The sequence below is a fragment of the Peromyscus leucopus genome, chromosome 9 (genome assembly GCF_004664715.2).
Source record: "Peromyscus leucopus breed LL Stock chromosome 9, UCI_PerLeu_2.1, whole genome shotgun sequence".
Classification (NCBI taxonomy): Eukaryota; Metazoa; Chordata; class Mammalia; order Rodentia; family Cricetidae; genus Peromyscus; species Peromyscus leucopus.
The window spans coordinates 57890819-57912754 of NC_051070.1; the positions used below are offsets into that span (position 1 = coordinate 57890819).

Below are 21936 nucleotides of genomic sequence, written 5' to 3' on the forward strand. Positions count from 1 at the left end.
CAATTATATATATTTAAGGTGTGCAACATGATGTTTTGGGATGCATATACAAGAGCGAAATAACGGCTAGAGCCAAGGCAGTTATCCTGCCCATCCCTGTCCACGGTTAACTTTGCGTGTGGGGGAACGTGATCCTTCTAATTACAACCCTGCCTGGCAACATAGGTACTATTACAATACTCTCCCCTAGAAATCCTCAGGGCCCAAATTACTCTGTAATCTGCTGCATTTGCCTACCTTGATGATGCTTTTACTTTTTTTTTTTTTTAAGTTATCTAAATTTGAACTCAGTCTCCCAGCTGAAAACCTGCTGTGAAGGTAAAATCCCGAGTCTCTTATTTTAGGCTGAGTTAGTTATTATGTATTTCACATTCTACTACAGAACAGAGGAGAGACAAGAATTACAAAACAAAACGGAGGGCAGGAGATGGAGCTCAGCAGGTAGACTGCTAGCTTAGCACCCATGATGCTCTGGGTTCAACCTCCAGCTCCTCGTAAGTGGGGCTTAAAGGCAAATTCAGGAAGATTAGAAGTACAGGGTTATCAGTAGCTACATATGGAGTTCAAGGCCGACTGGGCCTACATGATACCCTGTCCCCATAGAAGGGGGATGGGTGCTAAAGAGATGGCACAGTGCTTAAGATCATGTGCTGCTCTTACAGGAGACCTAGGGTTCATCTCCCAGTACCCCAGTAGGGCAGGGCATAACTGTCTGTAACTCCAGGTCCAGGGACGCTTCTGGGCTCCATGGCCATGGTCACCTGTGCTCTCTCTCTCTCTCTCTCTCTCTCTCTCTCTCTCTCTCTCTCTCTCACACACACACACACACACACACACATACACACACACACACTCCCCCCCCAGCAAACATACATTAAAAATAAATATTTTTCAAAAAAGAGTTCACAATGGCATATATGTTTTGTAAAAATTCATTTGAAACAAGACACCAACTAAATGATGATATTTTTGAATATGGGAGTTATGAATGATGAGTGTTTTCTCTAAAAATTATCATTAAATGTGATCAAAGCCATTAAGGAACAAGGATGAGACCATGCCATGTTTGGTATGTTGTATCGATCCTTTCTAGAACTGAGGGATTTATTTCATATCCATTGACAACCAGGAGCTCAAAGAAGCTGCCTTGGCCAAGGTCATGACCTTGGAGGGAAGAGCAGCTGGTCACTGAAGGGCAGTGCCAACTATAAAGGCCAGGCCTCCTTGCTGAACTGTGAGACAACTTGGAGGGATCACGACAGCTGGTGTCCTATGGGGTCAGTGGAGACATCATGAAGTTGCATCGCAGTCCCCTTCACTCTTGGCCCCAAACCTACACCCTTCCCTTCTGTATTAGTCAGAGTTCTCTAGAGGAACAGAACTTACATATGTATATATGTAGCTGTGTGGTCGCTACATGAGTGTGTGGGTTCATGCGGGTCTGTGGAACGAAGACACAGAGGCATCTTAAGAATGAATCTAGCCTTTCATGGCTGTAGGGGGGGGTCCAGCCTCGAAGGACTGAAGCACTAACCCTCTGCCTAGGGCATATTTATTTACTCTATTTTACAGTTTAGATAGTTAATCTCTGTACCTTTAAAGCAACCCAAAAGGAGCTCCCAGAGACCAAATGCCAGGTGCAAATTACTTGATTTATCAGGTACCATGGTTTCCCAGGGTTCCTGGACCAAGTTTTGCATAGGCCTCTGATCCTTGGGGGACTCTCTGATTCTTGACTCTCAAACAAGATTCACATAGGGCGATAAGATAAACAAAAGATAAGAAAAACAAAAGGTGTGGCTAAACGAAGAAAGGATTAGGTCTAGGTGCTGCTCTCTGGAGCCAAACCAGGAGCTCAGCAGGAATGCCACTACAATATACAGGATTTATTAGACTGGCATACAGGCTATGGTCCAGCTAGTCCAACAATGACTGTCTACCAGTGGAAGGTCCAAGAATCTAGTAGTTGTTCAGTCCACCAGGCTGGGTGTCTCAGCTGGTCTTCAGTAGACACTAGAATCCTGAAGAAGTAGCCTCTTATGCCAGTGAAGGAATGGACTTGCCAGTGAGAACAAGTAGGCAAAAAGAGCAAGCTTCCTTCTGTGTCCTTTATATTATTCTGGCTGCCACTAGAAGGTATGGCCTAGATTAAAGGATGGATCTTCCAATCTTTAATGGTTTAATTAAGGAAAAATCCCTTGCAGATGTTCCCAGCCACTTAGGTTTTAGTTAATTCCAGATGTAGTCAAATTGAGAAGCAAGAATAGCCACTACACTTTCTCTTCCCTTCTTTAGAGTTAATTCCTATATGCTCATCTCAAAACCTGCCTCTCAGGGCTGGGAATGTACATCAGTAGGAGAGGTCTTGTTTCACATGTGCAAGGGCCCTGTGTTCAATCCCCAGCACTGCCAAATAAAGGATCTTTTTTTATCACCCTACCTACAAGCACTTGGGTACTTTTGGAGACTCTGAAAGTACTTTTAAAATATTTATTTTTTATTTTAATTATATTTGTGTGTTGGTATGTGCACATGACTTCAAGTGCTCCAAGAAGACAAAAGTATCATATCTCTCTGGGACTGGGAGAAGTTGTGAGCCACCCCATGTGAGTGCTAGGAATTGAACTGTGGTTTTCTGCAAGAGTAATATGTGCTCTTAACTGTGGAACATCTCCCCTGTCACCAATTTAAAAAAAAAAAAAACAGAGACAGTGTCTTGCTATGCAGCACTGGCTGGTCTGGAACTCACTATGTAAATCAGATTGGTCCTGAACTCACAGACATCCTCCTGCCTCTGCCTCTGAGATCTGGGATTAAAAGCACATGCCACCATGCCTAGCTTAAGATACGTTTTCTTCTTCACAGTGGCCAAATTGATCAAGACTTTTCTAGGAAATTTTCTGAAAATCAAGACATTCAACAACTTTGTATTTCAACTCAAGTCACTTTTTCACATATGTGCAAAACCTTCACAATTCAATGAGAAAACAGATTTCCAAATTTGACACTGAAGTTGGAGGGATAAACTGTTATATAAACTGTTGGAGAGCTACGAGCATCACAACAGGTGCTCAATAAATAATTGTTGTGCTGAAAGAAAAAAGATTTCCATACGTTCATTTGGCACTATGAGGCCAGGCTCCATCTGCCTCTGCCTGTCCTCGTGTTCCCGAGGCCTCCTTTCTTCCTTCTCTCTCTCTCCTCTTAGGTCAGTTTTGTATCTTTTTTTTTTTTCTTTTAGCATCGCTCCACTTTATTTCTCAGGATTCCAATTTCTTACACACCCCCTTCTTCCTTTACTCCTGATTCACATCAGAATAGGGGAAAGTTCTTGGTTCTCAGATTAGCCAGGTTTGACTACAGGTTTTGCCAGGAGGGATCAACACTTTGTTAGGATTACAGAAACAATGGACCGACTCCAATCTAGGAAGGAGCTAGAAGGGCCCAAAGATAAAAGTCAGTGAACATCCAAGAAAGGGCTCAATTGCTGAAACATGTGGTTGCAAATACAAGGACCTCAACTGCATCCCCCAGAACTCACACTAAAAAGCCGCAAGGAGTTGCGGTGTGTTTAAAACTCAGTGCTGGAGAGTCAGAGACCAGTGGATCCCTGGGGCTCAGCCTGCCTTGCCTGCTTGGTAAGAGCTAAGCCTATGTGCAACCCTGTCTCAAAAACAAGGTAAATCATAGCTGAGGAATAACAGCTGAAGTCCTTTGGCCTCCACACACATGCGTGCACACGTACACTTGTAGTTGCACATATGGAAGTGTGTGTGTGTGTGGGAGAGAGAGAGAGAGAGAGAGAGAGAGAGAGAGAGAGAGAGAGAGAGAGAGAGAGAGAGAGAACAGTTAGAGGACTGGACTTGTGTTCTGGAAGCCACTCCCAGACCTGTGTATTCAGAGCGTGGGGCAAGAACACATCGGTCTTGATGGGCTAACGTTGAACAGGAAAGTCAGAAACAGCAGTGAGAGCCAAGAAGAGGCAGGAAGCTGGGAAGGTGCTACAGAGGGACATTGAAGCTGGCTCACAGGTGATGAGGGCAGGAGCTGTGGCACTGTGGACTTCACCTGGCTGGCTTCAAGTGCCAGTGGGTATTGGCAGGGGTAAAAGCTGGGAGGTTGGCTGGGGGTCAGGACCTGAAGGGACCTCAAGGATGCGTGGGGGGTTGGAATTTGCCCTTTGGAGTAGATCCCATTTTCAGTCTCACCTAATAGGATTGGTATTTCAGAAAGATCTTTCTGGGGCCTTAGTAGAGGATAAGGGAGCGGGTCAGATGGGGGCAGTGACAACAGCCAGGGGGTTACTGTGCCTGGTAAGGGGTGGTGGTGAGCAAGTGACCTGAGAACATGGAGCTGGTTGACTAGATCTAGAGAGAAGACTCAAAGACCCAGAGAACAAATGGGATATGGAGGTGAGGGTATGTACATAGATCGTCCTCCACAGGTCTCCCTATTTGAAGAGTCTGGGCATACTGAGAAGTGAAGGCCCTGAGCAGTCTTCACTTGGATCTGTTTTCCAAGTTACATTGCAGGAAGGCAACCAAGAGGGAGGAGTTTATATTTATTGTTTACTACGAAGTATTAGATTCCCTGTGCTCACGGGTCTTCAGCTGCCAGGAAACCCACTGTGTGCCAGGTGCTTATCTGGGTGATGGGCACCGCTCACCTGGTGGAGGTCAACCAGGTCAGCGTTTAGGCTTGATGCAGAAGGCTCACCCTGACAGCTCTGCTGTGAGCGGAAGTTCTTTGTCCCTGTCCAGATCCCTGTGTCCTCTGCTGTGAGATAGTACTGTCTTTTGTTCCACCACCAACAGACTCACTTATTAGCCTGTAAATTGGGGTGAAGAATCCAGTCCCACACCTGACAGGGAAAGGGGAGGTTTTATGGTCCTATGATGGAATAAAGTGGGGTTTCTCACCTGGAGGAAGGACTGGTGTAGAGAGGGGAGAGAGTGAGGTCAGTTTTAGACAATGAAACGGATTGTGCTTCGTTGCGGAGTAGGTGTGGTCCTGATGATGTTCAGGGACTGATCAGAGTTCTGTAACTCATAGAAGCAAGACTACAATACCCCAGAGCTCTGCCAATCTCACATCCCAGCCGCTGGCTGCAATCCCTTATCGGGTGTATTTTACTTGCGTCTCCCCAGAATTAAACTAGGAAATAGACTTCTTAGGAGAACATCAGTACCATGAGTACTTGGCTGAAATGTATTCACTAAGTGACCTCAACTTCATCCAGAAACTTGGGGATTGTTTTTTTTTTTTTGGTGGGGGGGACACCTCCTAGACATCTTTCCTCCCTTCCTCAAATTCTGTTGGCTCCAAGGGGAACCAGCGATGGGAGAAAGAAGACACACTGGGATAGATAATGCAGGAAAGAACAACAGCTTTTCCCTTGGGCAAAACTCTGATCTAATTTTAGTCTTGCCCACATAGCAAAGACACAAAAGTTGTTGTTTTTAAATAAACCTCTTGTTTTGTCTTTTGTTCATAGATCGAACCATCTTAAACAATTCCTGCTCATATTCTGACTATCAGAAATTTACCTTCCCCTCCCCACCTTCTAGGACCCAAATGATAAAACACCTCTGACCACTCACCTGGTCATTCAGCAGCTGATGGTTTAGGGGTGTCCAGGTGCTCATCTTTGTCTGCATTTTGGGGCCATCAGTGCTTTTTGGAGGTGCAAATGCCATCATGAAATGACCTGGTATTCTTCCATCAGAAAGATTACACCTATCAGAAGAAACAAATCATTGACTCTTCTGAAAACTAACACAGAAAAAATTCATAATTTTGTATGTTGAGAGAGGGTATGGGTGGGTAGAATATTTACTGAGAGCCTTGTTTATGTCAAACACTTTATGATGTACATTTGATACAAGCTTACAATGAGCTGGTGGTGAAATTGTGGGTTTTAGCTACTTAGACCACTGGGGAAAAAATGAGGTTCACTGAAGTTACTCACCCTGCCAAAGATCATATAGATAGTGAGTGGAACAGGAATCAGACCACTGGATTATGAGGGAAGTTCAGAGTCATACTTAGCTCAGAACAAAGTTTACTGGCCAGAAGGAGAAATGCTTCAAATTTAGAGTCACAGTACAACATAAAACACACCCTTTGCCATGCAATGGTAGTGCACACTTCTAATCTCAGCACTTGGGAGGCAGAGGCAGGAGGATCTCTAAGTTGGAGGCCAGCCTGGTCTAAAGAGCTAGTTCCAGGCTAGCCAGGGCTACACAGAGAAAGCCTATCTGGAAAAACCAAAACAAACAAACAACAAAAAAGCCCACACCCTTCACCCCAGCATTTGGGAGGCAGAAGTAGGTGAATTTCTTTGAATTTAAAGCCACACTGGTCTTCATAGAGAGTTCCAGGCAAGCTGTGGCTACTCTATGAGATTCTATCTTAAAACAAACACCTAATTTTTGTCTTGTCTAATTAACTCTCCTCCTCTACTCTTAGCATTGAGAAAAAAGAGTTCCAGTCTAATACATTCAAGGGGTAGACTGATGTAGTGGGCAAGACCACACCTTTGGAGATGGACAGATGTGTGTTTATTGGGGAGAAATTTGCTGTTTTTAGCTATCTGGTATACAGTCTGCCGACTTTTAATTAAGGGACTTTAATTTTCCTTGAGGAATTCTTTTTCCTCACTGGTTGGCTGATTTTAGAGGTGTCCAGATGCTGGGTTTTTTGTTTGTTTGTTTGTTTTTGCTTCATTTGGGGACCACCAGTGGTCCCTTCCTTGACAACAGATGCTAAGTGGATCAATTCACAGATGGACTTACCCTTTTCTGCATGAGGTGGTCATTGAGGGTCATTGAGGGTAACATTAGTGACCTGAGCAGATTGCATTTCTGTCCCCTAGAAGCAACCTACCCTTTTCCTCTTCACATTTGTGAGCTGGAATGTTTCTGCTTTTGAAACCTTTTTAAAATCAGCCTTGTGCAATTATTTTAAAAATACTGGCTCTGCAATTAAAACAGTTTTCTTAGATTTATTATTTTATTGTTGTGTGTGAGTGTTTTGCCTGCACATGTGTATGTTTGATGCCTTAGGAGGTCAGAAGAGGGCACTGGATCCTCTGGAACTGGAGTCATGGATCGTTGTGAACCATCATGTGAGTGCTGGGACTCGAACCTGGGTCCTCTACAAGAGCACCAAGCACCCTTACTTCCGAGCCATCTCTCCAGGCCCACTTTGTGCTGTTTTTAAAATCCTATGTGTGTGTGTGTGTGTGTACCTCCAAAATGATACCTGGAAGAGAGAAAAAGGTCTTGACAAGGTAGCTGATGGGCAGGTGGCCTGAGTAACTAGTTACTTCCTTCATTCTTTCTGAGAACTTGTCACTTATGGAGTGTCCAAAATCTGTCATTTGGTGGGCCACGATGGCATATTTTATAAGGGACAGGAGTTTCTCTACCCTCCCTTCTCTCTGAAGATGGGTTTGCTGCACACACAGGTCCAACTGTGGTGGAGACAACCCTACAAATGCCTGATCTAGGGCTCCACACATGACCTGCAGCATTAAATACTGACCAGATTAAAAACCATTGGAGGCCGGGTGGTGGTGGCACACGCCTTTGATCCCAGCACTCGGGAAGCAAGGGCAGATGGATCTCTGTGAGTTTGAGGTCAGCTGGTCTACAGAGTGAGTTCCAGGACAGCCAGGACTACACAGAGAAACCGTGTCTTGAAAAACCAAAACAAACAAACAAACAAACAAAAATCTTGAAAAACCAAACCAACCAACCAACCAAACAAACAAACAGAAAAACCAACTGGGCTGGATGTAACTCTGTTAGAAGAGTGCTTTCACAGCATGCACAATGCCCTGGGTTTAACCCCACTAACACATAAACCAGGTATGGTGTCACATGCCTGTAATACCAGTGCTCAGGAGACAGAGGTGGGAGGCCAAAAGTTCAAAGTCATCCTCAAAGGGAAGCCAGCCTGGGCTAATGAGGCTCTGCTTTAAAAAACATAGATGAACATTTTGAATGCATTACTTTTCAGCTGAGATGGGATCTCCCCATTCACCACATCTGAAATCTCTGAGGTCCTCACTTGATATGTAATATTCACTCAAGTTAAAGTGACAGCTGAAGATGAAGCCCGTGTTTTATACCCTGGTAGGATCATTAGTCAACACCTTCCCTCGGTGGCATTCTCCCACCATAGCCTGGGCTCGGATCAGCAGCCTCCGGGTCCTTCCCAGCTCCTGATGTTTAGTTATCTAAGTCACTACAGTTTTAGCTAGGTTTCAAAAGGCACAGGAAATGGTTTCATTGCAGCATCGTTAGCTAGCAGCCAGAAATACAGGCAGAGGTGAGCAGGCAACCAACCGACATAAAGCACCGCCATCAAGTTCAGATGAAAATTGTATACTGCTTGTTTTTATCTTGAGACAGGGACTTGGTATATAGTTCAAGCTGCCCTCAATCTCAAAATCCCCCCTCCTCCCTCTTCCCAGTGCTGGGATTACTGCTATCTGTCACCGTGCCCAGCACCCCCTCCCCCTTTTTAAAGACAGCAGCTATTTTAAAAATCTTTGAGAGTCCTGAAGCCCCTGGGATAAAGGCTATGAATCTTCTTTCTAGAAAAAAAAATACACAGGAAGCTAAAATTCTGCTTCCCCCAGGTTAAAAAAAAATCTCCGAGTTAAGCTGAGAAGCTCCCTTGCTTCCTAGTGTATGTGGTATTCTAGGTACCGTATCTGAATGAAGATAAAGTAGCTTTTCTCAAAGACACCCTAAGGGTCTGCTCGGGCTGTTTTCTTCTCGCTGGTTCTTCAGGTCTGAACACCACTCTGGACTAGGTTTTCTTCAAAGCATCTGTAATTTCCAGAAGGTGGGCTTGGCCAGGAGGCACAGATCTTGGTGATAGTCGTGCAGAAGCAGGACAACGGAGGTGTCTTACCTCGTCTTTTGTGATTATCCCTTTTCAATCTCCCCCTCTGCCCTCCAGCCCAGAAGATGAGCAGTGTACACAGTTCGCAGGCACACACAAGTTCACAGAATAGACCACTGGCTACCACTCAAAAGGCAAAAGTTTCCATACAACACACACAAAAAATAGTTGACCCTGTCTACCAAGACAAAGTAGATAGATTGTCTCACCCTCTTCCAGAGATACAGGTTGCTGGTACTTCCACAGGGCTTCTTTTCCTTTTAACGACTGCCCATCATTACACTTTATGATCCTGGGGATTAAAATGTAGAAAGAAGGCCCAGGACCCCCATCCCCTACCTATGGCCCCAGGCTCAGGTTCAACAGTCAAGCAGGGGTCCCAGTGCTCATGCATTTCTGATCTAGCCTTCTAAATCTTCTGAGCTGTTGTTCACACCATCACCATGACACAATAATTTTACTAAGGACCTATTCCAGGCAGGCCTCTAACGGGCTTATATAGCCAAGGCTGACCTTAAACTTCTGGCCCTCCTGCCTTCACATCCCAAGTTCTGGATTACAGGTGTGCACCACACACCTGATTTCTGCAATGCTGGATTGGGGCTTCATACGTGCTAGACAAGCACCCTACCAATGGAACTATATTCCCAGCCCTCAGATTTGTTTTGTTTCGTCTTGCTTTTGTTTTTGTTTTGAGACATATCCCCAGTTCACCTGGAGCTTGCTATGTAGATCAGGCTGGCCTCAAACTCACAAAGATCCACATGCTCTCCCTCCCCTGTGCTGGGATTAAAGGCCTGTGCTACCACATCCAATAGTTTTTGTTTGTTTGTTTGTTTGTTTGTTTGTTTTAAAGGACCAGTCAGTGAAGTCACTTTTCAACTCAAAAACCTTTGAATCTCACTAACGGCTGTGGAGTCCCAACTCCTCAACATGAAGTCTGGGTCAACTCCCGGTAATTTTCAGCCTGGTTCTGTCATTCTCTGGAGTCTGTCCAGATCCACTGACAGTCTGACCACTGTAAGGACCATGGCATGAAACCCTTTGGGCTTGTGTGTTCTTCCGACACTGCTCATCTCAATTCCAATCACATTGGTACAAAAAAGATGTTCAATAAATATTTGTTACTCAAGAGATGCCGTGGTGGAGAAGGGGGAGGGGGCAGTTTGAGGATTAAACCTTGTGGGATTGCACGCTAAAACTCAGAACATAATGAACCCGGCACAGAGTAAATACTCAGGACAGGTTTTATTTGGAGGTTACAACGAAAGCTAGGATTGAGTTTCTCTGCCAACACACAATTCACCCACAGTACTCGGTAATAACATCAGACATGGGGAATCTCTCACAGTATCGGGAATTAGAGGATGGGTACATTTAAATACGAATTCACCTTATATTCAACGAGTTAAAAACTAAATAAGTGCTGTAATGCGTGGTTTTAAAAGCTAATGCTTGACCTGCACGTAATTGTTGGTTGTTAATTTCATAGGTTGGAAGCAACCACTGAAACTGCCGCAGACTGCAATCCCCAAGAGCCCCGGCAAGGCTTGTGGGAAGCCAGGGAGCTCTCTGAGAAGCTCCGTCTTTTTCCTGCCCTGCCCACTGTTCTCACCTCAGTAGCTGGCCTCCTCCTTCAAGCCTCTGGCTCTGGGGTTGCCATCGTTGCACTAGGACAGCTTTCTGTGACTCCTTCCAGCCCCCACCTCACCGCTTCCAGCAGTCCGTCCAATCACTATCTATAAATCCTGTCCCTGGCATCCCGGGTCTCTTAGGCAACAATGTGTGGTCTCTTGATTGGCCGGGGCATCCAAGGGAGGGCTGGCTCCAAAATTGGGCACAGAGATAAAAAGGAGAAAGTGCGGCTGTAGGGTGAGTGGGAGGAGCTGTAACATCTTGATAGATTGCTGGCAGGAAGCTGTATCCAATCCTGAAACCAGAAGCCTTGAAAAATCTTCCTTCAAGGCTTGCTACGTTTGTGTTCCCAAACAGCCCTTCCCTACGGAGCATGCCCAGTAATACTGCTCTGGTCACTCGGGAGCTCCGAAACGCAAACTCCATTGTGACAGATTTTAAGACTGCCCAGAAGGTGGAAGAGGGTTGGAAGAAACAACAATCTGTAATTGGTTGGATGGAAGAAAAGCACCTGCAGAGAAAAAGGGAGGTCATGGAGGACCGGTCCCAAGCTGAGTGACAGATAGGACAGATACACCAGGGAACCAGCAGATGGCACGCCGTCGTAAGAATAACTCTTAATTTGGGTTTTTAAAATCCAGTCACATTTAATTAGTTAAATGCACGGAGCACCCACCTTGTAGTGAGAACCAGAGAATGCAAGGATTAAAAAGGAAAGGAAGGGCAGGCGGAAGGAAGGCAGGCAGGCGAAGCCGGGTGTGGTGGCTCAAGCCTGTAATCCTAGCCCTCAGGAGGTGGAGGCAAAAGGATCAAGGATCCCAGGACAGCTTCGGCCACAGAGGGAGTTAGTTGGAGACAGCCTGTGCTCCAAAACCCTGTCTAAAACACAGGAGAAATCTAATGAGAGAAACTGAACAGTGCAATGTGCAAATAACCAACGTAAAGCTCGGGGATCTAGAAGATATGGTAGCAAGTTCTGGAGAATTCCAGGAAGTTGGAAATTCCATGCCAGAGCCACAGTGCAAGGCAATTTTGATGACTATCAACTAACCAAAAATGAACCCCAGGACCTAAAACAAAAACAAAAATAGCCGCTTTCCGCACTGTCTTTCTTGCTAAAACAATGGACTCTCCTTCAACTTAAGCAGTCCTACAAATCCTACATGTTTCATCATCTTTATTTTTTAATAGTGTGTTTTTAAATTTACATTTATTTATTTGTGTGTCTATGTCTTTGTGGGCATGTGTGTGCCATGGGTGGAGGTCAGAGAACAACTTTTGGGAGTCGATTCTGCCCATCATGTAGGTCCAGGGGTCAAGCTCAGGTGATAAGGTTTGGCAGCAACTGCCTTTACCTACTTGGCCATTGCGCCAGCCTCACGTTTCATAACTTTTAAATAGGCAGCATTTGCATATCTCCAATTTAAATGAAAAGGGGAAAGTGGGTCTCATGGAGGTTAGCGCTTTGCCTATGTTAACAATGGATCAGAAAGTGGCCAAGCTGAAATTAGAACCTAGGTTGTCTGGATTCCAACCTAGTGGTTTTTTCCAAATGACCAGCTTGTATGTAAATGAATAAACAAAGCCTTTGGGGATGTGAGGGGGTGGCCTGGGGGAGGCAGGTAGAGATGTCATACTAAATTACCATGCATTACCAGTTAACATTTATGGTTTCAAAACGGGTTCATCCAGAAAAGGACCAGTTTTAACAATGCCTAGGTGGCTGAGTCTCTCTGTGAAGTTCCCGCTCATTAAAAGCTTTCTATTAGTGGTTACAACATGGAAGGAAAGGGAGATGGGACATAGAAAGCATCTCACACTATCCCTGTGGGATCAGAATGTTTTTATTCCTGATAGACGATCCCTTTCTCTGCTCTTCACAGCACCTTCTGGGTCTCCTGGCCTACAGTTCCTCCATCTGACTGTTCCCCACAGTGGGATGAGTCACCCCAATTCCCACTGTGTTCCTTGTGAGTCACCCCATTCCCGCTGTGTTCCTAGGGAGCATGCACACATAGCCTAGTGTCTGATTGTTTTGACATTACTTTTGTGTGGAACATAGCAAACATAAAGAAAAGCTTAGAGACTTTCGTAATACCTGTATCTCCACGGAGATGTTTCAAAATGTTACTGGTGTGTGTGTGTGTGTGTGTGTGTGTGTGTGTGTGTGTGTGTGTGTTTTTACCAGGCACATAGTATTCTGCACACAGATCCCATTGTCCTCTCTATGTCTAGAAAGCCATTTGCCACCTTGCCACAGAATGAGCGTGCAGCCTTCTTGTTCCTTTTTGATATTTTCATTAGCTATATGCTCACTCTTATAAGCAATTTATTCTTTTAAAGTTGCACTGCCACTTACATCTATTGTAGTCTCATTCCCTGCCAAGTGTTGCATTTATGGGACTTAATCATGTTGATATATTTGTGATTGTATTTGTGTCATTCTCACCTCCTGATGTGAGCAGCGGTGTGGCCTGGGTCTGTTTTTACAGGATCATGTGCCCATTGACTAAGAATGCGCCTGGGGAGCACATTTCCAGTGCTTTAGCTATGGGGACCTGGCAATACATAAAGCTAGTACAGGTTCCCCCATGTACTACCTGCTTCTTTACTCACTCTCATCAAGAGGCACCACTGACTCCCCAGGACAAGCTGACTTGCCTGGAATGGCCCTAAAAATCAATGTTACTGTCCTAAAGTGTTACTGCACAAGTGTCAATAAGGAAAAAGGAAACTGTTGTTTCAGATTTTACTTATCATGCTGGTTCATCGAGGCCGTCTCCTGATGTGAGACTATATGTCCGAGCACAAGTCTTTTCAATATTCACTACATTATTTGAGAACCTTTTAAAAATTATGTCTCTCTGTCTCTGTCTGTCTGTCTCTGTCTCTTTCTCTTTGTGTACCTATAGGCCAGAAGTCAACCACAGGTGTTGCTCTCCACCTTGGTTTTTGAGACAAATCTCTCAGTGGACTGGGGATTCACCACATGGGCTAGGCTGTGTGACCAGCTAGACCCTGGAATTTCCTTTTCTCCGCTTCCCCAGCCCTGGGATTACAAGTACCTGCTATTAGGACTGGATGTTTGTCAGCCCTGGGAGTGTAGTTCAGGATCTTCTGCTGTACAGCAAGTGCTTTACCAACAGAACCATATCTCTAGCCGGTTCCTCACCATCTTAACCACTTATAAACATACAGGTCAGTAGTGTTAAGCACAGTCACTTGCAGCAGGACCAATGTCGCCGTGTTAGTCCTGTGAGCTACCAACAGTGATGTCACGAACTCTAAGCTGAAGATGGACAAAAAGAAAGATAGGCAAAACGCTGTAGCAAAGAGAAAGCAATCACATTGTAGCAATCACGGTTGACTGAATGCAGACTCTTTCATTAAAACGCTGTGTGGCTTTAAGTAAGCCATCAACCTTTCTGAGCGTTCTTCTCCCTTGTTGGGAAAAAATAAATAAAATTGTGTTTAGATGACCTCTAAAGAATCATTCGGCTCTCAAGTCTCGCATGTAGCAAAGGGAGAGGGAAGCCTTTTCTAAAGAGAAGATGAGGCATGCCGCCAGTAAGCACAAGCTCCATCTGTTTATAGTCTTGGCGGAGAGGACGCACAGCGTGCACCTGCTTCGCGGCTCAGTGTGCCGCGTTTGCAACAGGCCGGGTGTCCCTTGCTGCTTGTACCCTCTGCCACGGGTGATCGCTCCTTGACGTATCCCGGAGGTCCCGAAATTAGCACACTAGCTCCCCGGAGCAGGTGTTGGAGGACCCGCCCTGAGAGCTAGGCTCGGGAGGGCTTTGCAAGGAGGACCCGACACATTTCAGATGAACGCCTCCAGCGCTGGGAACCACTAAGCCGGCGCGCGGCAGCTCCAGGCGTCACCATCACCTAGGACGCCAAGCCGAGAACAACGAAGCGCGAGTCAGCCCCGCACGGCCAGGCTCCGGCTGGGAGACTGGGCGCAGCGCGCATGCGCGGCACGTGCGCGCGCACCTCCCTCCCGGGGCCGCGCGCCCCGACGCTCGCGAAGGCTCGGCGCACCGGCTGTCCTCGGCCGCTCGGGGGACCTGAGGGACGCGCGGCCGCCTGCGGGGCCAGCGGTGCAGCGCGAGAGAGCTCGGAGGCCGCCGGGGAGGGTGAGTCCCGCGGCCGACGCTTCCTCCGGAGCCGGGAGGGCGGGAGCGGAGCGCGTGGAGAGCGTTGAGGCTGCCGCCCCAGCCCGGCCGCCCCTCGTCAGGCGGCGCTCGCCGCTCGCGTCGCGGCCGAACAAAAGCCCGAGGCCGGCGCTGCCGAGGCGGGCGCGGAGCGGCGGCTGGCGAGCGACCGGGCCCGAGCAGGGTCGGGGTGGGCGGCGCGCAGTTCGGGGCCACAGCCGGGCCGGGTAGGGATGCCCCTGGAAGGTGGCGGGGCCGGCACGTCCCGGCCGCGCCGGGCAACCTGTGCGAGTGTGGACGCGGCGGGTCCCCGCGCCGGTCGCCTGCGGGGAACGAGGCCGGCCCGAGCCGGTTTCTGTGCTCGGCGCCGCGGGGGCGTGGGCGGGAGGACGATGCGCCAGGCTCCGGCGCCGCTGCTTCCCAGCAGCCCCCGGCCGACCCCTGCCATCCAACGCCCAAAAGTTGTCCCCCTGCTGCCCATCACTTTGCAAAGTCGGCGGCTCCCCTGCTCCGTGCACGCCCCCGGCTGCCCCGGTGGCGGTGAGTCGGGGTCCGCGGATTTGCCCTGGGATGCCGCGGCTGGATGGTGAGCAGTTCGTGGCCTCTGGAATAAAGGCGCTGAGCTGAGGGTAACGTTAAGACTGTAAACATCTTAACATCTTCTTACATCTTGGGACTCTTGGAGGTAGATATGGCTTCCTCAAGGGAAGAGAAGAGGGCTTTTTCATGTTTCTTTCCTCCTCCCTTTTTCTTATCCTTTCTCTTTTCTTTTGTGGATAGAAAAAGAACAAAAGCGCGTGCCATTAATTAGGCAGAAGAGACTTAAAGTTGAAAAATACCACGACTCGAGAGGTCCGGGGTTTTCGCCCAGTGTAAATGAAAAATGCAATTTTTTTTTAAGCTCCCCTCCGAATTTTTCAGGCTACCGAACAGACGCACCAGCTCAAAATCTCACCGTAGAAAAGTCCTTTTAGTGTATCTGGAATATTTGTTGATGGGAATTGGGTTACTTTGCAAAGCCAGTTCGTGAAAGCCAGCAAACAAAGACCCAGCTGGGCTTAAGGATATTCCTCCCTTCTCAGCCTTCTTTGGTCCTCGGTGGTAGGCTGGTGGCATAATGGGCTAGAAGAGGACTAGATACATCCCGAGTTCAGTATTAAGAAGCAGGTACTCTAGTCATGCATGATGGTTCACGCCTGTAATTCCAGCAGTCAGGAACTGAAGCAGGAGGATCACCGCAAGCTCTAGGACAGAATAGGCTACATAGTGAACCCCTTTTCTCAAAAAGAAAGGTGGGGAAGTCCTCTGGACGGTGTTTTCCATTCCATCTTAACTTTTAAACAAATCACTGTCTCCTGCCCCTGGGAAACAACACATTTACTTGAGCTGTATCAAACTACAGACAGCATAGAGGTAAAAGGATTCAGAGTTAAGGAGCCAATGAAAGAAGTGTAAACATTTGGAAGGATAAAGCTGAAGATACACTATAACCCAGTTGCAGCTCTTACCATGGTAAAACATGTAGTGTTGATCTCTGCCCCCAAATGCTTTGAAACTATTAGGAAAATAGGTTTGTTTTTTAATAAAGTTTAGTATTCTATTCCATTTTTCCTACCCCGCCCCCCCATCTAGTAATAAGGTGCATCTCATCTTCTAGAAAGCTAACAAGGTTCCATTAATGAAGGAAAAGGGGACTGTGGCCTTCTCATCCCTTTTATTCTTTCCCCACGATTCTTTGAAGTTTATTTTCTGTTTTGGGTATTCAGGTTAATTTTTCTTGGGAGTTTCATGCTTGAGCTGTTTGAAGTAGAACGGGTTGAGAGGAATTGAATAGTGAAGTGCACATTCTTTGTATAGTGCAGCATGAAACCTTGATCATCTAAGACGGGTGGAGGTGTTGTTTTGTTTTTGCTTACAAAAGACTGTCTGTTTCCCTGCTTTACCTCTGGAGTTTGGGAATCCACCCAGACTACGTTTCATATTAGTTTGCTGCTAAAACTCTGCAATGATTTTGTACATAAAACTTCCAAGTGTGAGAGATCAGGTATGGTGGTGCACACCTACAAGCCCAGCACTTGGAAAGCAGAGGCAGGAGAATTTCTGTGAGTTTGAGGCTAGCCTGGTTTACATAGCAGATTCCAGGATAGCCAGAACTACATAGAGAGACCTTGTCTCAAAAAAAAAAAAAAAAAAAAAAAAAAAAAAAAAAAAAAAAAAAACCCGAGTATATTAGTATGTGATGCTAGGCTTCTGTGGACTTTATTTTTTTTCCTTAGAAGCCAGGTGGTAGGCAACAGTTCTCAGCTCGTTGTTACCTTCTTCCACTCAATAGAGGTTAGATGTAGTTAAGATTCTGAGGAAAGAAAGGGAGAGTTTTGTGTTGTGATGGTGTTTTTGTAAGGCTGGGTATAACAGCTCTTCATGGGCTCGCAGACTTAGCTGCTGAGCAGAAATGGACTTCCTCCCGGCTTTACAGTTTGTCATCCTGGGAACCACTGACTTTGGTAGGCCCAGGGGATGCACTGTAAATGAAGCTTTTGAAGACTGTAACTCAGGGTGTGAGCTTAACACATTCCAGTCTCCCCCTCATTATGTCTCAAAATAATACTTTAGTCAAAGCATAGGAAGCGTACAGTCTTGTTAAGTGGAAACACGGGGACTTGCTCTTTTCTCACAAAACTTCAGCGTTTCCTGATGAACAGACTTTAATTGGAGAGGGAAGCTGGCTGGAATTTCACCTTTACTTATTTTACTTATTTTACAGATTCTGGCAATCTGTACATCTTCAAGATTGGGAATGTAACTCAACTTGGCTGGCCCCTGCAAGACTCTGAGTCCTGTCTCTAGTACTGGGGGGTGGGGGTGGGGGAGCAAGCAAACAGATCTGTCTTTGAACTTAAAATTTATTTACAGGTTCATTTTGAAAGGTTATTTGCTTCTCCTAATTTCAGAATTTAGTAACTTGTAAGTCTGAAATTTGATGCCCCCCCATTCCTTTTAATTCTTCATCTAGAAGTGCTTTTTGATTTATTTCTTTAAGAAATACCACTTAGCACACCAATAGATTAGAGTACTCGCTGTAATTAGTAGATGGCAGAAAGAAATTGAAAAATTAGAGAGGTAGTAGACACTATGGCACACACCTGTGATCACAGCGCTTGAGAAACAGAGGCAGGAGGGTCAGGAGTTGGATGATAGCCTTGGCTACATGAGATGCTGTCTCATCCCTTGCCCTGGCTTAAAATTAGATTGATATAGTCAGAAGGCCAGAAAAAATAACTCTGAGATTAGTAGAAATGTAGGTTCTACGAATTAAATATGATATATAAACTTTTTTTTTGCAATAGCTAAGAGGCAATTTGGTGAGGATGGATTTTTTTTATAACTCTATGATATGATGTGTTTACTGTGTGTGCATGAGAACCTGGATTTGATTCTCCACACCCAGGTAAAAAGCTCCGTGTGGCAATGGCGCTTGTCACCCATTGTTAACCAGAGTGGAAACACGAAGCCCCTGCTTGCAGGTCGTATAATCTAGGCAGTTGGTGAGCTTAGGTTCAGTAAGAGAACCTGTCTCCAAAAAAAAAAAAAAAAAAAAAAAAAAAGAGAGAGAGAGAGAGAAAAGAAAGCAGTTGAGGAAGACACCTGACACATGCAAGCACACATGTAAGCACATACGCACACATAATCCCCAATAAGAAATGGAAATGAAAGGACAGTGAGTGGGGCCTTAGGAGAAGGGAAGCGACACTGGAATAGGTCGTAGGAATATTTTTCTAATAAGACAATGCTCTCCTTCAGAGAGACGGACTTAGAGGAACCCATTGCTAATCTTTTTGACGTGTTCTTGAAAACCGTGTCTGAAAGATGAGAATATCTTACCTTTCCACGTTGTAGCCAGTGTATCCTGCATTTACAACTTACAGATGATATTTCTGAACTGCCTGTATTTAAATGTAAATGTAAATTAAATGTAAACTACGAATGAAGAGAGGGGCCCTGTCTTTGGAGAAAGTGATGGAAAAGTATTTCTGAACAGTCTTTTGTTGCTGTACTTTCTTGACAAGGCCTTGTGGTACACTCTTCTCATGGCTGCTTCTGGGATCAGCTAGCATTTTTCACCTGAGTTCTTTGGACCTGGCTTTGTAGGCAACCTGGGAAGACTGTCTTTCAACATTTCAGTCATCTCCTTCTTGTCCTTCAAGTGATGTGCTCAGCTAAATTTACTTTAAGTACTTTTTATCATAAAAACTGAAAATAATTGGAAAATATCAAATTCCCAATGATGTACATTCATAGGCCTGGAAATCTATAAATTTCAAATATTTCCTATGTCCCATTTAGTACAGGAACTCAAACCAGGGCTTCCCACGTGGTAGGAAAACATTTTACCAAGCTGTGTCCTTAGCCCTAGTCTAGAATGTTACCAAGCACTTGGTGTCAATTTTCCAAATATTTTGTACTGTTTTGTGGAGAGGTGAAAGCGCCCCTTTCCTCACAGATAGTGCATGAACTGGTGCCCAAAACTGCTGCTCCTTCTGTTAGCTCAGTAGGCCCCTTTATTCTGTTGCAATCCTACAGATTCCTGCAACAACAACAACAAAAGTAATGCTTCAAAGAACTGTCACCCTTCATTTAATAGATTACTGTATCTTGTCAAGCTCCTTTTAAGTCCAGAATCACCTTTTCCCTGCAGGTCTGAAACTTAAGCTTAGAACTTTTCCATGGATGGGCCACCCTTTATTTAATAGATTACTGTATCTTGTCAAGCTCCTTTTAAGTCCAGAATCACCTTTTCCCTGCAGGTCTGAAACTTAAGCTTAGAACTTTTCCATGGATGGGCCCACCTTGAGAGCAGTGGCCCATTCTCAAGATTCTCAGTAGAAACAGATATTTCAGAGGCTGTGGAGATGGCTCAGTTGGTAAAGTGCTTGCCCCGTATGAGGCCTGATCCGTGGCACCTACGTAAAAGAGATTCCCTGTGTAAGGTGCATGCATGTACTCCCAGCTCCAGAGACAGGTGGATCCTTGAGACTGGCCCCCAAACAGCCTCGCTGAATCAGAAAGCCCTTGGTGAGAGACCTGGCTGTGTCAGCAAAACAGGGTGGGCGATTCTGAGAAACACACTGGAGATTGACTTCTAACCCTGATGTACATGTCCGGGTACATGCCCACATGTATAGGTAATTCATTGTTCGAGGGTGATGTGGCGTGTGTACAAGGTGCTTTAAAGTACACGTAACATTTAATTGAGCTAACAGGTAACCTGAATTATTTTAGTGTTAAAAAAAATCAAGTTTAAAAAAAAATCCGGGGTTGGGGATTTAGCTCAGCGCTAGAGTGCTTGCCTAGCAAGCTCAAGGCCCTGGGTCTAGTCCTCAGCTCCCGGGGTGGGTGGGGTGGGGGTTGGGTGAGAGGGGGCAGAATCCAAGTTTTGTTTTGTTTGGTGGTGTGTGCACACTTGAGTGCGTGCACACGCGCTCACATGCCACAACATGCATGTGGGGATCAGAGGATAGCTTTTTGGAGTTAGCTTTCTCTGTCTTATGGATTCTGAGGATTGAACTCTGTCCACCAGGCCCAGTGGTAAGTGCTTTTACCTGATGAGCTATCTGGCTGACCTGAAAAATCCATTTGAATCATACTAAATTACCACTTCTTTGCTTTCCTTACTATCTGCAAGCAGCCTATCCTTTGGCTTGTTGCTTTAATTACCAGCCAATAAACTGTTCACGTAGCATTTGTTCTTGTCTGCCAGTCAGCACACATTGACAGATGTGAGGAGTTACTTGCCTTTTATACAAAATAGTGTAAAATTGGTCTTTTGTAAAATTCCCTAGAGCACTTATTATTTTTAAATATGCTCCTCCCCTTTATGATGGTCTTGACCTTATAGCCCAGATTGTTCTCCATGAGTTTTGGGATTATAGGTGTGCACCATCACATCTAGCTGAAGTATCTGTGGGGAGTTGTTTGTTTGTTTTTTGCACGTATGCTTTTCTGACAGAAGTGAGTTATATATGTGTACTGTTTTCTTTACTGATTTAAAAAATATCTTTGTGTTAGGTTGTATGTGTTACTACAGGCCTTTAATCCCAGTCCTTGGGAAGCGCAGGCAGGTGAATTTCTGTGAGTTCAAGGATAGTTAGGGTTACATAGTGAGACCTTGCCTCAAAAAAAAAATTTTGTTTTGTTTTGTTTGTTTGTTTGTTTTTGTGTGTGTTTAGATGTGTAAATGTAAGAGCACTCATGTAGTGGTGCATGTGAGGCAGTCAGGACAACTTTGGATGCCAGTTTCTGCCTTCCATCTTGTTTAAGACAGTCTTTTGCTTCCTGCTGTGTATGCTTCCCATCTCTGTAGGTGTGCTGGGGTTACAGATGTGTGCTATCATCTGTGCTTTATGTGGGTGCTGGAAACTGAACTAGATCTGCTGAGCCATTTCCCCGGTCATAATTGTTGTGCTTGCCATTGTTATGCTATTATGCCAGTAAATGCAATCCATGCTCATCTTCTGGGAGGGAGGAACAGTGTTGGGGATTGAACACAGGGCTTTGTGCATGCTAAGTATACATGACCACTGTAGTGTGCTCTAAGTCATATTCATTGTTTTTAGTGTCTGTATAATATTCCATTGTGTGTTCATACCACATTATTTAGCAAAACCCCTCTTGGTAATTTTTTAGGTTTTCAGGTTTGTTTGTTTTTTTTTAAATTGTTATAAATTACCTATGCTAATATTTCAGTTGTATGCCATATGCACTTGTATACTTCTAGAATAAATTATTAATGGATGTATGCTGGACCAAATTATGTGTGCATTTCAGGGCTTTTGGTATAAAGAGCCATTAAAAATTACTTATTTTAGCCGGGCGGTGGTGGCGCACGCCTTTAATCCCAGCACTCGGGAGGCAGAGGCAGGAGGATCTCTGTGAGTTCGAGGCCAGCCTGGGCTACCAAGTGAGTTCCAGGAAAGGCGCAAAGCTACACAGTGAAACCCTGTCTCGAAACCCCCCCCCCCAAAAAAAAATTACTTATTTTTATTTTATGTGTCTGGGTGGTTTGCCTATGTGTACCTATGTGTACCATGTGCCTGCAGACTCTGCAGAAACCAGAAGAGGGTGTTGAATCCCCTGGAACTGGAGTTACAAATGGTTGTGAGGCACCTGCAGGTACTGGGAATTGAACTGAGGTCCCCTGGAAGAACAGCATGTGCTTTTAATCACCGGGCCA

General features: G+C 45.5%; 3 protein-coding genes across 6 annotated transcripts in view; 1 reads left to right on the plus strand and 2 right to left on the minus strand.

The window, feature by feature from the left end:
* Fbxo16 (F-box protein 16) overlaps positions 1-10834 on the minus strand; it is a 52320-nt gene extending 41486 nt beyond the window's left edge. Inside the window, exons 1-2 of one of the 3 annotated variants that reach the window (XM_028890012.2) lie at positions 10532-10834; positions 5601-5736 (exon numbers count right to left, since the gene is read on the minus strand). In XM_028890012.2, the coding sequence (XP_028745845.1) occupies positions 5601-5699 (99 nt within the window). In that variant the 5' untranslated portion in view covers positions 5700-5736; positions 10532-10834. The remainder of the gene's footprint in view (positions 1-5600; positions 5737-10531) is intronic. The other 2 variants (XM_028890013.2, XM_028890010.2) reach the window with 2 other exon arrangements.
* A 3639-nt stretch (positions 10835-14473) lies between these two features.
* LOC114707296 (uncharacterized protein C10orf95-like) lies at positions 14474-18191 on the minus strand. The gene is made up of 2 exons (XM_028889993.1): positions 18150-18191; positions 14474-15328 (listed from the first exon to the last, which is right to left on the minus strand). The coding sequence occupies exons 1-2, from the start codon at positions 18189-18191 to the stop codon at positions 14474-14476; spliced, it is 897 nt and encodes a 298-aa protein (XP_028745826.1).
* Positions 14543-21936, plus strand: part of Fzd3 (frizzled class receptor 3) — a 63505-nt gene continuing 56111 nt past the window's right edge. Inside the window, exon 1 of one of the 2 annotated variants that reach the window (XM_028889990.2) lies at positions 14543-14687. The gene's annotated coding sequence lies outside the window, so the exon portion shown is untranslated. The remainder of the gene's footprint in view (positions 14688-21936) is intronic. The other variant, XM_028889989.2, reaches the window with a different exon arrangement.

Coding starts and splice junctions, on each gene's coding strand:
- LOC114707296 (XM_028889993.1), bottom strand. CDS start 18,191: ATGGGTGACAAGCGCCATTGCCACACGGAGCTTTTTACCTGG. Junction 15,329..18,149: donor ACACGGAGCTTTTTACCTGG/GTGTGGAGAATC, acceptor CGTTACCCTCAG/CTCAGCGCCTTTATTCCAGA.